General features: G+C 43.2%; 2 protein-coding genes across 3 annotated transcripts; both read left to right on the forward strand.

Moving 5' to 3' along the window:
• The first annotated feature begins 1,274 nt into the window (after positions 1-1,274).
• LOC139414152 (four and a half LIM domains protein 2-like) lies at positions 1,275-9,203 on the forward strand. The gene is made up of 6 exons (XM_071162033.1): positions 1,275-1,363; positions 4,721-4,908; positions 5,947-6,121; positions 6,660-6,829; positions 7,659-7,845; positions 8,608-9,203. The coding sequence occupies exons 2-6, from the start codon at positions 4,753-4,755 to the stop codon at positions 8,757-8,759; spliced, it is 840 nt and encodes a 279-aa protein (XP_071018134.1). The 5' UTR covers positions 1,275-1,363; positions 4,721-4,752; the 3' UTR covers positions 8,760-9,203.
• Positions 9,204-10,074: 871 nt separating this feature from the next.
• LOC139414153 (uncharacterized protein C7orf57 homolog) lies at positions 10,075-14,473 on the forward strand. Of its 2 annotated transcripts, none has more exons than XM_071162034.1 (8): positions 10,075-10,170; positions 10,506-10,572; positions 11,032-11,217; positions 11,675-11,762; positions 11,983-12,106; positions 12,464-12,552; positions 12,735-12,859; positions 13,126-14,473. In XM_071162034.1, exons 1-8 carry the CDS (start codon positions 10,075-10,077, stop codon positions 13,179-13,181), a joined length of 831 nt encoding a protein of 276 aa, XP_071018135.1. In that variant the 3' UTR covers positions 13,182-14,473. The 2 variants fall into 2 exon arrangements, with proteins under 2 accessions (XP_071018135.1, XP_071018136.1); XM_071162035.1 differs by having other exon boundaries at positions 10,127-10,170; positions 12,759-12,859.
• Positions 14,474-14,594: the final 121 nt, after the last annotated feature.

Below are 14,594 nucleotides of genomic sequence, written 5' to 3' on the forward strand. Positions count from 1 at the left end.
CTCTACACCTCCCATCAAACAGTATCACACCCCCTACTCTACACCTCCTATCAGACAGTATCACGCCCTCCCTACTCTACACCTCCCATCAGACAGTATCCCATCCGCGTCCCTACCTAGCCATACCAGCTACCACTGGACAATGGGCCTTAGGAGTAACATTATACCGCGATAGTAAGGGATTTGCTATGAGACACAAGAGGAGCCTGGTGCTGATGATTCTAGCTCGCATTTGACGGGGAACAAATGTGCAAACTATGTCGTCTCATGATCATCCATTAGAAATGAAACACAGACCGGTTAAGAATAGATCAACACTTGCTATTCACAACTTTAAGATAATAGAGGATGTGGGAGGGGGTTAGGCTTACTGTGATAGGAGATGTTCAGCATAAATTATCAAGCAAAATCATCAGCCCTCACCTGTTTTGGAAACTGTCCTCACCTGTTTTGGAAACTGCACCCTGGCACTAAATCATCTGGTTCAACTAATTAACTAATCATGGTAGTCAGTCTGGACCTTGGCTGTTTGAATCAGTTAGGTTAGTATTGGGCTGGCTTTGAACATCAGCCTGTTCACATCCAGTAGCCTTTCAGGACTGGAGTTGAAGACCCTCCTCAGCTCAACCTGAGTCACATGACCCGGTGAACTCCCCTGGCCATGTTGCGTGTGGGTTCTGTTTTCTCAGGGAACCAAGAATCATCAGTAATGTCCTCCTCAAGAATGTTATACGCAGGTCGACACGAGGCCTCTTTGAGGTCATGTTAACCTGTTCCAGTCTGTCTGTCAGGGCCATTGTGTCCATTGGGGATATCAAACCTCTCTTTGAGCGGAGTGTGAGTAACAGGAGCGGAACACAAATCCTTTTCCCAGAGGCCCACAGATGAAGTGAGCTTACTGAGAGTCATCTGTTGGAAACATTAAACCTACTGCATTTTATGTAGCAGCCATTTAATTATTCTATCATTTTTTTAAATAATAATTGTGCGTGGGAAGGAAAGGGATGGTTGATCAGGTGTAATCATTTGTATTTGTGGGTGTATGTGTGCTTGTGTGTGCATGCCTATGTATCTGTGTGACAGTGTGCTCTCTCTAATATACAGTGAAACCATAAAAGGCCACTGTCTGTCTGATGGTGGGGAGATGTAAACTTGTGGCTCCAGTGTAGCTCAGTAGTTACGTTGTATTTATAGCCTCAGATCAAGTGGTCGGCCCACCCCAGTCACCCCACTGCCCAGTCCCCGAGTACTGCTGCTCTTAAACCAATCAAGCAGAGACTAGGACTGGTCTTCTCCCTCAACTCTCTGTCTGCACTGACTCCTCGAGCAAGAGACACACAGGCTGAGGCTGCTGCACTCACAGGTAGGAGGACACTTCTCTCTCTACTCCGGCTCTGGTCCGCTGTTCTGGTAACTGACGACTGGTCTGCTCTGTCTTTTTTAGTTCACTTCCTTTGGTTATTCTAGACATCTGCTTGTTGATTTATATCTGTTCCACTGCTCTCCGTCTCACTTGCTAACGTGTAGCCATTCACACGGCTGAGGCTGAGCTGCAGATGCTTATTCAGGCTAGAGTTTGTTCTCTTTGGCAGAAAATGAGCTTTTTGGATTTGTGAAACTTTGCGACGCTTTAGAGCTAACCCTCTCATCCTTTTATTTTGGAATTAGGTGGCTGATGTTTGTTTGATACATTTTGTTTCAGATTAGTTTCAAATACTTTGATTTATATAGCTAACAGTAGCTATCAATAACTACCCACTGGTTGAATCAACGTTGTTTCCACGTCATTTCAAAGAAATGGGTATGGGTATGGGTATGATTTTAAATGTCTATTTGGCAGTTTGTTTCAAAAGGCCTTGGCAGTGGTCTCCCCTGCAGATTCTGAAAGTTTAAAGTGCTATCTACAGTTTCAAATGAATAATTCAATAGCAGAGCATAGATAGAATACAAGCAGATGACTTTCCACATCAGGCCACAACCTCTCAACCCTCTTAGATTTTCGATTGTACCCCAAACAGGCCTGGAAGGTGTGCTCTTTTGCACATTTTTTGACTTGCTACGATGTGAAGTGATGCGAGATGGACTGAAAGCTGAAGAGTAGTCTTTGAAAACAAAGAGTGGCTGAACGCAGGAATCAGTGCAGTGTGGCTGGATGAAAGGAGATGGAGGTTTGGGTGGACTGGGCAATTGTCTGAATGGCCCCTTTTTTTGGAGTGGGGATGCCCTTCCATGGTAGGGGCCCTGGAGTCACTCATCATGATCTTTTATTAGCCATGGTGTCATGGTAGTGTCATGGCCATTTGTATGCCCTGTAAGACTCTATGGCCCTGCAATGAGATTATGGCAGACAGGAGCTAAGGCAACAGATGGTGGTCCAGGGACCAATGTTTGGTCTGTAACAGTCTAACGATGATCATAGTGATCCATTGTAGAGCTTGAATTAGACAGGAGATTGAGGGGAAATGAGACCTCGTTGGTCTTAATGTATGAATCCATGTACTGCCGTAAAAGGGACTGAACTACTACTAACGCCTGCCAACGGTTTTGAGCATGACTCTGATTTGGGAATGGATGAATTGCGGTCTTTGTTGTGGTAGGGAAATGGGACAGGAAGTCAGCTGGAATTAGATTTGGATTGTTACAGGCTACTGCATGTGACAGTGTATCCCAACTATACTCATGTCTTATCCTGAAAATTGGAAGTATCTACACATCATGACATAGATGTGGGGGGGGGGTCAAAGTTCTTCAGTTGTCCTTGACGGATCAAATGAACCTGCAAAACAAGCATAAATACTACTGTGGAACCTAGTATTTGTGAAGTGCATGTCTCTGTTCAGGGGTCACTTCGATATTGATCACAAAATCACTCAATTCCATTTGTGGAGGAGAAGGAGTTACGCTGAGTGTTGTGGTGTGTGTGGAGGAGAAGGAGTTACGCTGAGTGTTGTGGTGTGTGTGGAGGAGAAGGAGTTACGCTGAGTGTTGTGGTGTGTGTGGAGGAGAAGGAGGAGAAGGAGAAGGAGGAGGAGGAGGTGTGTAGCTCTGTTCTAACCTCCTCTTATTAAGTCATGGACATCAAAGCCAACACACCGCCTCCCTGCCCCGGCCAACAGCTGCGCCAAATACTTCATCTTGTCATCCTGAGATCGTGGATCATCCGGGTCCATTCCAAAACGGAGAGAGAGGAGGAAGACAGGGGAGGCACAGAGGGAGAGAGGCCTAGAAATATCCACTCCTGTTGTAAACCTCTGCCAGAAACAACCTGTGGAATGTATGCTCCCTATAATAAGAAAGAGATACGCAATGAAATGCATCACTACATACTTCTGCTCCTCTGCAGTGTTGTGTTGTGGACTACTGGGTGGCTACCACAGGAGGCTGCTGAGAGGAGGACGGCTCATGATAACGACTGGAACGGAGTAAATGGAATGGCATCAACCCATGTGTTTTATGTATTTGATACTATTCTACTCATTCCGCTCCAGCCATTACCACAAGCCCATCCTCTCCAATTAAGGTGCCGCCATAGAAATAGAATTGCTCAAATGTCCCCCGGACCACAGCAATTTGACGGAACCCGCAAAGTTCATTCTAACTCTATGATCTCTGCAAGGCGCCTGGCTGTCTGTCCAGGACGGAGGGGGGACACAGTGGAACTCACTGAGGATCTCCTGTCCCCACAAAGGATCATGAGAGGGATAACCAGGGGTTAGCCAGGGCTGAATGGGGAGACAGAGGACAGCTGCTTAATGGGGAGACAGAGGACAGCTGCGGGGCCCAGAGCAGACTTTGGCACAGCATGCCACCCTTTCTCGCTCCTCCTTCTTTAGAGGCTTGAGTCATCTTTCCACTGTATCCCAGAGCTACACATTGTGTTTTACTAGCATAGGCATACATTGTTGTGTATTGTTCTTACTGTACACCAGCTAGGATTTTTGGACCAAATGCACGATATACAATTCAACCGTATGAGTACACCTAGCATTTAAATAAGTATTCATTGATACAATTAGCATTTGAGGCAACCCACCAGGCATAGATGTCAATTCAATGTCTATTCCATGCTGGTTCAACGCCATTTCATTGAACCAGTGTGTGCCCAGTGGGAACCATTTACATTTCTGGCTGATTACCACATTCTACCACTTTAAATGTGAAGCTCTTACTCTACAGCTGTGTTCTCAGCTGATGCGATAGCTCACCAAAGCAGCTGATTGCGTAACCAATTTACTCTCGCAGACCTCATTCTCAAAGTTGTCATTGTGACTTTAATCTTGGTCCATTGATTGAACCACAGAGATACTTTTATTTCAGATAAATGAGTACGTTAGTAAGCCTTGTATGCCATAGTCTAGTGCATTGTGTCATTACATTACAATGACCTTGTGGTCTCATGGTTATTGAGACTAATCCACTATTAAAATACATCACATGTTGATCAAAATCAAATGCTTACTTACAAGAACTTAACCAGCAGTACAGTTTTAAGAAAGTGTAGTTAAGAAAATATTTACTAAATTAACTAAAGTTTAAAAAAAAAACATATATATATATATATATACCAATTTTTCAGTCAGGGGAAAAACTTCAATTTAAGTCAAATCTTCACTCAGTCTCCCATTGACATCAATGCATGGAAGTTAGGATTTGCCAATCAGTGATGCTACTTTACTTGAAGAAACTGGGTGACTCCAAATGTTTATGTCCTCTTTTACAGGCAAGAGAGCAAAGGGAAAGATTTGATCCAAAATGGCGGAACGCTATGACTGCCATTACTGCAAGGAGTCCCTGTTTGGGAGGAAGTATGTGCTCAGGGAAGAGAACCCCTACTGTGTGAAGTGCTATGAGAACCTGTACTCTAACACCTGTGAAGAGTGCAAGAAGTCCATTGGCTGCAGCAGCAGGGTAGGTGGACCACTTCCTGAATGTGGTGGTGTAGAGTTTATCAGTACCCAAATTTGCTATTCCATGATAGGTTGTATTCCTTCCTATTAGTTTTCACTTTATTTCTATGACCCAGGTGTTAAACAGAACTTAGAATTAGAACAGGAGTCGATGGAATTAAAACACAAACACACCAGACCCGGACACAGTCATTGACCTATAGGGACACAGGACATACCACTATGCACTGACTCTCAGCACCTTAGCACACTTGCACTCACTCATGCACACAAGCACCCACACAGATATGCATACACACACACACCCAAATCTCCCCTTCCACAATGCACGTGTGAACATTCGACTATAAATTGTGCCTTCCTGTATTATACTTATATAATGTTTATTCTATTCTACTGCCATTTAATTTATGTTCATATTCTTGTCTTTTATTATTTCTTATCATTGTTGCATAACGGAACCTGCAACTAAGCATTTCGTGGAACAGTCTATACTACGTGTATCCTGTACATACAACTCATAAAACATTAAACTTGTGGCGTCCAAGTTCGCATTCTGACAGGGCCCTGTGTTTTTTCAGCAATTAGTGTCACTTTACATGGTCATTAGTGTCACAGATGAGATGACGGTCACTTCCCCCCGGATCGGCCTGGAGGGGGGCTCATCTGTGCCGAATGTCCCTGTCCCCTGTGGCAGCCAGTCAGTAATCCGTCCTAGGCCTCTTTCACTATATCGAACCCATAGCTGTGATTGCCACCCCTGCTCCCATCTCAGTCATTATTCAGTCATTCATCTAAATTGGTTGCTAATTAAGCACATGTTGTCACACATCCATTGTCACCACGCCTCCAGCAGATAGGAGTTGAGTTGAGGTCACTGCCATGGCAGACCACTAGAACACAGGGCGTGGTCATCTTAACAGACTGGTGGGCCTTAGATTCAGTCAAAACGCCGATGTCCATTATCCCAGAAAAGGAGGCCCCGAGGTGAATGGAGATACACCTGACCCTGACTCTCTGTCCCATCCTCCTTCTTCAGGACCTGTCCTACAAGGACCGCCACTGGCATGATGACTGCTTCCATTGCTTCAAGTGTAGCCGCTCCCTGGTGGACAAGCCCTTCTCCACCAAGGACGACCAGCTGCTCTGCACCGAGTGCTACTCCAACGAGTACTCCTCCAAGTGCCACGAGTGCAAGAAGACCATCATGCCAGGTAAGGAAATGTCTGGCCTGACAGAGGGGGGGGGGGGGGGAAGTCAGTGAATGGGGCTTTCAGTTGGATTTGGTCAGTACACAATCTATTGGTAATGGTAAGGAAACTACTGAAGGGGAAAGAGTTGACAGATTTGACAGACATCTAACAGAGATGAGGTTTGAGTGGGATTTGGCTACGAGCAAATCTATTTGGTGCAATTATGGATGCCAAGTTTCTACCTCCTAGGACCTGTGTTAGGAGTTTATGGTATGAATGATGTCGTTGCAGCAGTCAAGCGGGAAAGTGGATGGTCTGTCACAGTTTGGTGGAGCCAGCTCACGTACCACTACTGGTATCATTATTCAATGTGTCACACTGGAAGATCAGTCCGTGTGTAACCTGATTTTCCTGTTTCTCTCTCTCTCCCTCTCACTTCCTCTCTCTCTCTCGCTCTCTCTCACTCCCTCTCTCTCTCCCCCTCTCTATCGCTCTGCTCTTCACCCTCCCCGCTTCCTCCCCTTTCTCTCTCTCCTTCTTTTTCTCCTCTCGTTTGCAGGATCCAAGAAGATGGAGCATAAGGGCAACAGCTGGCATGAGACCTGCTTCACTTGCCAGCGTTGCCAGCAACCAATCGGCACCAAGAACTTCATCCATAAGGAGAACAGTAACTACTGCGTGCCCTGTTACGAGAAGCAGTTTGCCATGCAGTGTATCCAATGCAAGAAGGTAATATATATTTAAAGTTTTTTAACTAGGCAAGTCAGTTTATAATGAAGGCCTACACTGGCCAATCCCAGACGTTGCTGGGCCAATTGTGCACCGCCCTATGGGACTCCCAATCATGGCCAGTTGTGATACGGTCTGGATTTGAACTAGGGTGTCTGTGTGGGGCTTTCAGTTGGATTTGGTCAGTACACAATCTATTGGTAATGGTAAGGAAACTACTGAAGGGGAAAGAGTTGACAGATTTGACAGACATCTAACAGAGATGAGGTTTGAGTGTGATTTGGCTACGAACAAATCTATTTGGTGCAATTATGGATGCCAAGTTTCTACCTCCTAGGACCTGTGTTAGGAGTTTATGGAATGAATGATGTCGTTGCAGCAGTCAAGCGGGAAAGTGGATGGTCTGTCACAGTTTGGTGGAGCCAGCTCACGTACCACTACTGGTATCATTATTCATATTCATATCAGCCTCTAGCACTGATATGCAGTGCCTTAGACCGCTGCGCCACTCAGGACCTCTATATAACCCACTGTAGTGGGCTGAAATGTAGTGTAATGTATCAGAATGTATGTTTTTGGAGAGTTCTGTGTTAAAATGGATTGCTCCTCTCCAGATTCACATTTATTAACATTCTTTGTCAGCATTTAAAACTGGTTTCTTTTGCACACGAAACAAAGATTGTGATGAATAGAAGTTCAACTCAATTCAGCTGAACCCGCATAATGCAGTACTTATTTTTCCCATGGTCAAATACCTTCACAGGTATAGATCTTACCTAATTATTGATTGGTGATTGAGCTTGTTACTTCCTGTTTCTATCTCCTGTAGCCAATCACCACTGGCGGGGTGACCTATCACGATCAGCCGTGGCATAAGGACTGCTTTCTGTGCACCGGTTGTAAGCAGCAGCTGTCTGGCCAGCGGTTCACCTCTCGGGACAACTTTGCCTACTGCTTGAACTGCTTCTGCAACCTGTATGCCAAGAAGTGTGCCTCCTGCACCACCCCTATCAGTGGTATGATCACTCACATTGGCTCATCTTCACACATACCTGTAGTCTCTGGAGCCAATCATAACTTTCACTTATGTCAGATATTCACTTAGTCATGCATGGATGTCAATGGGAGACAAAGTGAAAGTTCAACATAAGTGGAAGTTCGGATCCACCCCTCTATGATTAGTTAACTATACACTGTGTGGACAAAACATTAGGAACACCTGCTCTTTCTATGACAGACTGACCAGGTGAATCCAGGTGAAAGCTATGATCCCTTATTGATGTCACCCATTAAATCCACTTCAATCAGTGTAAATGAAGGGGAGGAGACATGATTTTAAAAAATTGAGACAATTGAGACATAGATTGTGTATGTGTGCCATTCAGAGGGTGAATGGGCAAGACAAAATATTTAAGTGCCTTTGAACGGGGTATGGTCGTAGGTGCCAGTTGGACCGGTTTGAATGTGTCATGAACTGCAACGCTGCTGGGTTTTTGACGCCCAACAGTTTCCTGTGTGTATCAAGAATGCATTTCTGATCAATTGGATGTTATTTTAATGGACAAAAAATGTGCTTTAAAAAACAAGGACATTTCAAAGTGACCCCAAACTTTTGAACGGTAGTGTAGGTCAACATCTGCTTGGGAATGCTTTCGACACCTTGTAGAGTCCATGCCCTGGCAAATTGAGACTGTTCTGAGGGCAAAAGGGGGTTGAGTAAATTATAAGGAATTTCTCCATCCCTCCCTCTCTGTGCCTGTCTCGTCTTGCTTGTGCAGGTCTGGGTGGCAGCAAGTACATCTCGTTTGAAGAGCGCCAGTGGCACAACAACTGCTTCAACTGCAAGAAGTGCTCCATCTCCCTGGTGGGAAGGGGCTTTCTGATGGCCCGCGATGATATCATGTGTCCCGAGTGCGGCAAAGAAGTCTAAAAGCTGTGTGCCAGGATGGAGCGTCAAAGCCAGAGAAGGCAAAGATGCAAGAGAATGTAGTCCTGCTCCTACTAACATTTCATTTATTAGAATGATATATTTATTCAATAATATACACTTCAGACTAACCCAAAGGGCCTTCTGCATGCACTGGCCTCAGATTGATACAATATGTTGTCTGATGGAATGAGCACAAATTGCATTAGATTCTAAGAAAGAGATACCATTTTGATGTATTTTCAACTAAATAACAACTTTGTCTGTGGTTTGTTACCATTGAAATGTTTAACTATTGTATTATGTTGTAAATGTTAGGATAATCATCCGTGACAAATAACTATAACAGGAGTTGTACTTTTCATTAAAGCAGTGAAATCTAATGATAACATGACATGTACCTGCACTCTAAATGTGAAATAAAGTATTTAAAAGGCATTTCATTGATATGATGATCTTTCTGATATTTGATTTTGTTCCAAATCTGTAAAGACACCAATAAATACCATGGCCTCTGGTCAAAAGTAGTGCACTCCATAGGGGTGACATTTGGGAAGCAGGCCTTTACAACCCCCCATAGTTCTGAATGGCTTACCTCTGGCTCCATCTAGCGGTACAAGCACCCCTACCTATATGGGGAAAATTGACTCTTGGTCTCTTGAACACTCAAAACCACATAAAGGAGGTATGGGATGTGAACATTAGTGACTAAGGTCTAGGGTCTGGATCTGTCTGGCTCTTGGCTGCAGGTTAGCGTATTTCTTCGTGAATCTTGTTCTGGAGGCAGCTCTGCAGAGTGGTCACTAGCTGGCACAGCCACACAGTAATTAACCCTTAATGCCTAACCCTAACCTTAAATTACGACCAAAAAGTGAATTTTTGTTTTCATTAATTTTTACTTTTTAACTTTGCAGCTGACCTATCTGAGGGGAAATCCCTAATTGCTACCTCCAGTACGTCAATCTCTCAAATATCTTGGTCAGGGTCTGGACGCTTCAGGTGGGGTTGTAGGATGAGCTGTCCATGGTGCTGAAAAGGTTCAGGGTGACGCTGCAGCTTGTTCGGGGTTGCTGTCCATGGTCCTGTACAGATGTATGGCGCTGGTGTTGAGTGAAGAAAATTGCAATTTTCTGTAATAAATGAAAATTCAAATAACTTACAATATTACAAATCCAAAAGGCACGAACGTCTTCAAATTCAAATCAAACTATTGGTTTATTGTAACTGTAATATAAATAAATATATGTACATGTGTAATGTATATTGTTAGGATATTTCTGTTTTGGGTGTTTTCTTTATAAATAACAGATACAACCACATGACCGGATGTACATGGAATGTGCAGCAGGAAATGCTAACCGCATTAGCTAACCATTCATATCGAGGTCTCCACTCCCACCGGCACACGAATTGTGTAAGATAGTTTTTCTAAACATACAATTCCTCTCTGAACATTTCATTACTCTATGTGCGATTACCAACATGATATGATAACCTGTTATCTAGTTGTTCATATGTTAACATTGAGTCGTGCACGTTTGATGGCTTTTGTGTAAAGCTAGCTAGCTAAAGCATGCTATCCCACTGACTAGCGTTGAACAAAGGTTGTGTGTGCCTCTCCCCTCTGTGTCTGAAACGGGGATACCCGATTGTCGTGTGGTTTACATATAGCGAGAACTGTTAGCATAGTTTATCTTGCATTTTTAACTCACGTTGCAACTATCTTGTATTTTTATTATACCCCGTCAGCTAATTCTGGAATCATCATCAGCCAAAATGAGTGCTGCTCCCAACCACAGACGGACCAAGCCTGGTGGTAAGCTAGCTAATGTATTCTAGCTTCTGGCTGTAGTCAGTTAACTGGACATCTGAGCCAACTAATACAGTATCCTTGCATTTAAGCAAACTCTCTTGTGTCACAAAGGGCCAGACTTCTAAGCAGAGTATTCCTAAAAAGACCCGAGAGAGTGTGGATTTATCCCTCTGCTTCCACCAAATGTAGCGATTGAGAAATTACTGAGGTGGTGCTTGAACCAGTTACCTTCTGGTTGCAGGGGCAAGTGCACTAGCTACCTCCCTTGCTGCAAATTTCGAGACCTTAGCGGAGGCTATCGTATGCTTACATAGAGGAAGGCTACACTATATCACTCAATATAGCTTTTACATCTAGGCCATGAATTCTCTAGCCAGCCAGGACAGTTACATCATCTGCCTGTAAATGCAGGCTTAAGTGCTGGAGACAACACCCATTCAAAACCTAATCATTTTATTACAGGCGTGAAGACAGGCTATCCAGGCCAAGCTCCCTCCAACGGGGTTACGGGACCCACTTCCCAGATCCCCGGGCTGTGCCAGGAAGCCACTGAGGGTGCTCCTGAGGCCAGGACCAGCGGAAGGCGTGTGGGAATATTTGACTCCGACTCCGACTATGTCAAACTTGCCAAAGGAGGGGGACAGAAGGGTAACAATGTTTTGTGTCATAGCTTTGTACTGCTTTACAGTAGATACATGCTTTACACTTCGGTACATGGTCATTACTATGTCCTCATAGGACACAGATTAGTGTGGCTGTAATAATATTAGCTAGTTCAAATGATAGTGAATTGCCCTTTATATGGTATTTGGTATTTTATTAGGATCCCCATTAGCTGTTGCGAAAGCCGCAGCTACTCTTCCTGGGGTTCCACACAAAACATAAAACATGACATAATTCATGACATTAATAGACACAAACAGCTCAAGGACAGAACTACATACATAGCCCGACATATCAACACATACACACAAAATATCTAGGTCAAATAGGGGAGAGGCGTTGAATTTCCAGAGGAAAGGAAATGACTTATTTTCAAAAGGGATGAATTCCTGTTTAGTCAAGTTCCTACTTTGAAATACCTTGTGTTATGTGTCCTCCATAGGTTTACTGTGGCACGAGGACAACAAGGAGGATGCTAGGCCTAATAAATCCTACAACTCACCTGATCTGTTCTCAGCTGAATCTCAGTGGTAAGGACCCCCCCCACCCCCTGTTGGTTTGTTGGCTCTGTTTTTTGAAAGCATTATTGGAATGTCTCATTTTGTGATCATGGAACAATATGCCAGGCCTAAACAAACGTTCTGCATCATGCCATGTCTGTATGTGTCTTGAATGGGAAGTTACATCTTGACTCTTGGTGGTGGTGTATCTTTAGTTGTCCAAGACAGGGTTCGGTTTTGTGCTTTACAGCGGAAGTAAAGCAGCATCCCCTGATGATTGTCAAGGATACGGCAAAAGGCAACCTCTAGCTGCTCCCTTCGGTACTGATGATATTTCAGCCTGGGAAAGGGAGAGTGATAGCTATAAAGAGAAGGTGAATTCAATGGCCCCAACAAACCCCCTCATCGCTGACACAGTTGTTATCATTTACCATCCTCCCCTCCCTTTATTTTTTTCCATCAGTTCATCTCTTGAGTTGACTCCGTCCTTGCGTTCAGAAAGGGATTGGGGTGGTTGACTTCTGTTGAAATTCTTTGCCTTGTTTTTCACCAGTGCACTGTAACAACATTTAATTTGTTTGACTGCCAACCAGATTGGTGTGGTCATCATATCTTCACCCATGTATTTACTTGGTCATCCATTTAATTGTTAGAAGTGTTCCATGCGCTTGTATACTTCATACAATGACTATTCTTGTACTGGTTTGAACTGGTTGTATTCTTGTGTGCAGAACCCCACCGTCACTGATGCGTCCAGCCAGATGGAGAACATGTCTCTAAACCAAGGTGGTTATATGGAGGTCAACAAATACAAGAAGACGTGAGTGCCTGCAATTCAATTTCACTTCACGCTTAATAATACCAACATGCTGAAATATGTGTGTGTCACTATGTGATATATTTGTATAACCTTTTATAACCTGTGTAATATCTCATTTGTTTAATGTTGGGACTTATAAATTCAACATAACCACTAACACAATTGAATTTCCAACCTCTCAGTCAAAGTGATTTTACTATGGACAGGTCCCATGAGAAGAAAACTGTTCCTGTGAGCATGTCCAAGCTGCTGAGCTTTGGTTACATAGAGGATGAGAAGAAGTCCACCAATGAGGATGACTCCTCAAGTACGACAAATTACTTTGCCTATATAGTCTTTGATGGACTTTTCCTCAACAAATATTTTTGGGGGAATTAGCAGCAGCACTATATGTTTATTCTGCTAAATCAAACCATCTTTCATCAAAAATTAAAGTGTTTATTTCATACCATATGGAAATTCTGGACTAATGCCAAACATGACTCATATGGGTTGGCTACGGGATTTAATGCATTTTGAATGTTTACCATTATTACATATGACCAACCTGTGTGTGTATGTGTTGTCTTTCAGGTGTGACCTCTGAACAGACGAGCACCATCGCACCTGAGGATGAAGACCTGGAATAGGGAGGAGAACAGAAGAGGTCCAACTGGGGTAGAAAACAACAGTGGATACTCACACCTGCCATTCACTCTACTGTATGTCTTCCTCACCCCCCTCTCTCTCTGAGTGACACACTTTCCCTCATTACTGTACATCCCAAGTGTCATGTTTTGTAATTATGCAACTGTACCATCTCTGTTAATTTATTAATTGTATTGTCTTTTGTTTCTTACTCCGTGTAATGTTGTTCTCAGAACACCGACACAGCTTGTCATGTTTATATTATCGTTGTTGAATTGGAGGATGAATTGTGTGACTATGAAACAGTACTGCACACTGGAGTTTCTATTTGTGGTGTAAAAATGGTTTTGGTGCTGTGAAGATTGTTTGTGAACAAGGCCTACTGTACGGACACACAAAGGAGACGTTTGTGGCTCACGCTTTTCAGCTCTCGTGTTGAGTAGGATCGGAAACCGAGAGCTCTGCCAAAAAAAACATGGAAACGTGGATGTTAAGGGATTGACTTGTTATGGGAAGGCAGACATGATTTGGAATGGAAGACAGAAAATGCCAATGAATCCAATTTATTCTAAAGAGATGCCCTCCCAACCAAGATACCGACCGATCTCATACCAGGATATGGTTCAGTGTTATGAAGTTATGGTGGGCGTTGATTCCATAGATAGATAGAAACCTTTTGTGATGTTCTAACAATGGTGCCAATTCATTCTACATATTTAGGGAATAGTGGCAATTGTATTGTGCAATGATATTGTTTACTCTGAAGTAAAATGGTTTTGCTTTGAAGTGAAGGTAGGGCTGGGCGATATGGCCAAATTATATCACTATAGTTTACAACGGTATGGTGTTATTTGACTGTATTTTATGTTTCTGAATAATACAAGATCCAAATGTGTTTTATGATTAGTGCATGAGCCTAGAATGGCAACAAATGAATTCTAAGTTATTTTAACAGGCTTTCTCCATGCTGATGGTTTTATTCTCAACCAAACTAGGACTAAAGTGACAGTGATATAGTCCAATTTGTTGAACGTTTCAGTTATTTAGCACTTAATAAAAACTTTTTTTTATAGACAACATGTGGGTATACCAGTATTCATGCTATATCGCCCAGCCTTATGTGAAGGTAGCTTGGAGACATTTTCCACTTAGCACAGTAAATACACAGTAATGATCTTCCCTAGTTATTCATTGGTGGAGAGGTCCACTTTATTAACACAGTCAATGTGTGATTCTCACATCTTTCTTAAAGTGATGAGTGCACTGAGGCTACTGAGTGAAAATGTCATTAAAATAAATGAGCATGTGCATGTACCCCTCGTGCTCTTTCTTGATTAAGTGGTAATTAACTACAATGTCAGAACAGTACTAGTGTTAATAATCATGCCTATTGACAGGTACAATATAAAACTCTC

Source organism: Oncorhynchus clarkii, chromosome 7 (genome assembly GCF_045791955.1).
Source record: "Oncorhynchus clarkii lewisi isolate Uvic-CL-2024 chromosome 7, UVic_Ocla_1.0, whole genome shotgun sequence".
Classification (NCBI taxonomy): Eukaryota; Metazoa; Chordata; class Actinopteri; order Salmoniformes; family Salmonidae; genus Oncorhynchus; species Oncorhynchus clarkii.

Excerpts from the sequence above, each read along its gene's own strand:
- LOC139414152 (XM_071162033.1), top strand. The coding sequence starts at position 4,753 with ATGGCGGAACGCTATGACTGCCATTACTGCAAGGAGTCCCTGTTTGGG. Across the intron at positions 4,909-5,946 it reads CCATTGGCTGCAGCAGCAGG|GACCTGTCCTACAAGGACCG; the intron begins GTAGGTGGACCA and ends CTCCTTCTTCAG. Across the intron at positions 7,846-8,607 it reads CTGCACCACCCCTATCAGTG|GTCTGGGTGGCAGCAAGTAC; the intron begins GTATGATCACTC and ends TTGCTTGTGCAG.
- LOC139414153 (XM_071162034.1), top strand. The coding sequence starts at position 10,075 with ATGACCGGATGTACATGGAATGTGCAGCAGGAAATGCTAACCGCATTA. Across the intron at positions 10,171-10,505 it reads CCCACCGGCACACGAATTGT|CTAATTCTGGAATCATCATC; the intron begins GTAAGATAGTTT and ends ATACCCCGTCAG. Across the intron at positions 12,553-12,734 it reads GTCAACAAATACAAGAAGAC|TCAAAGTGATTTTACTATGG; the intron begins GTGAGTGCCTGC and ends CCAACCTCTCAG.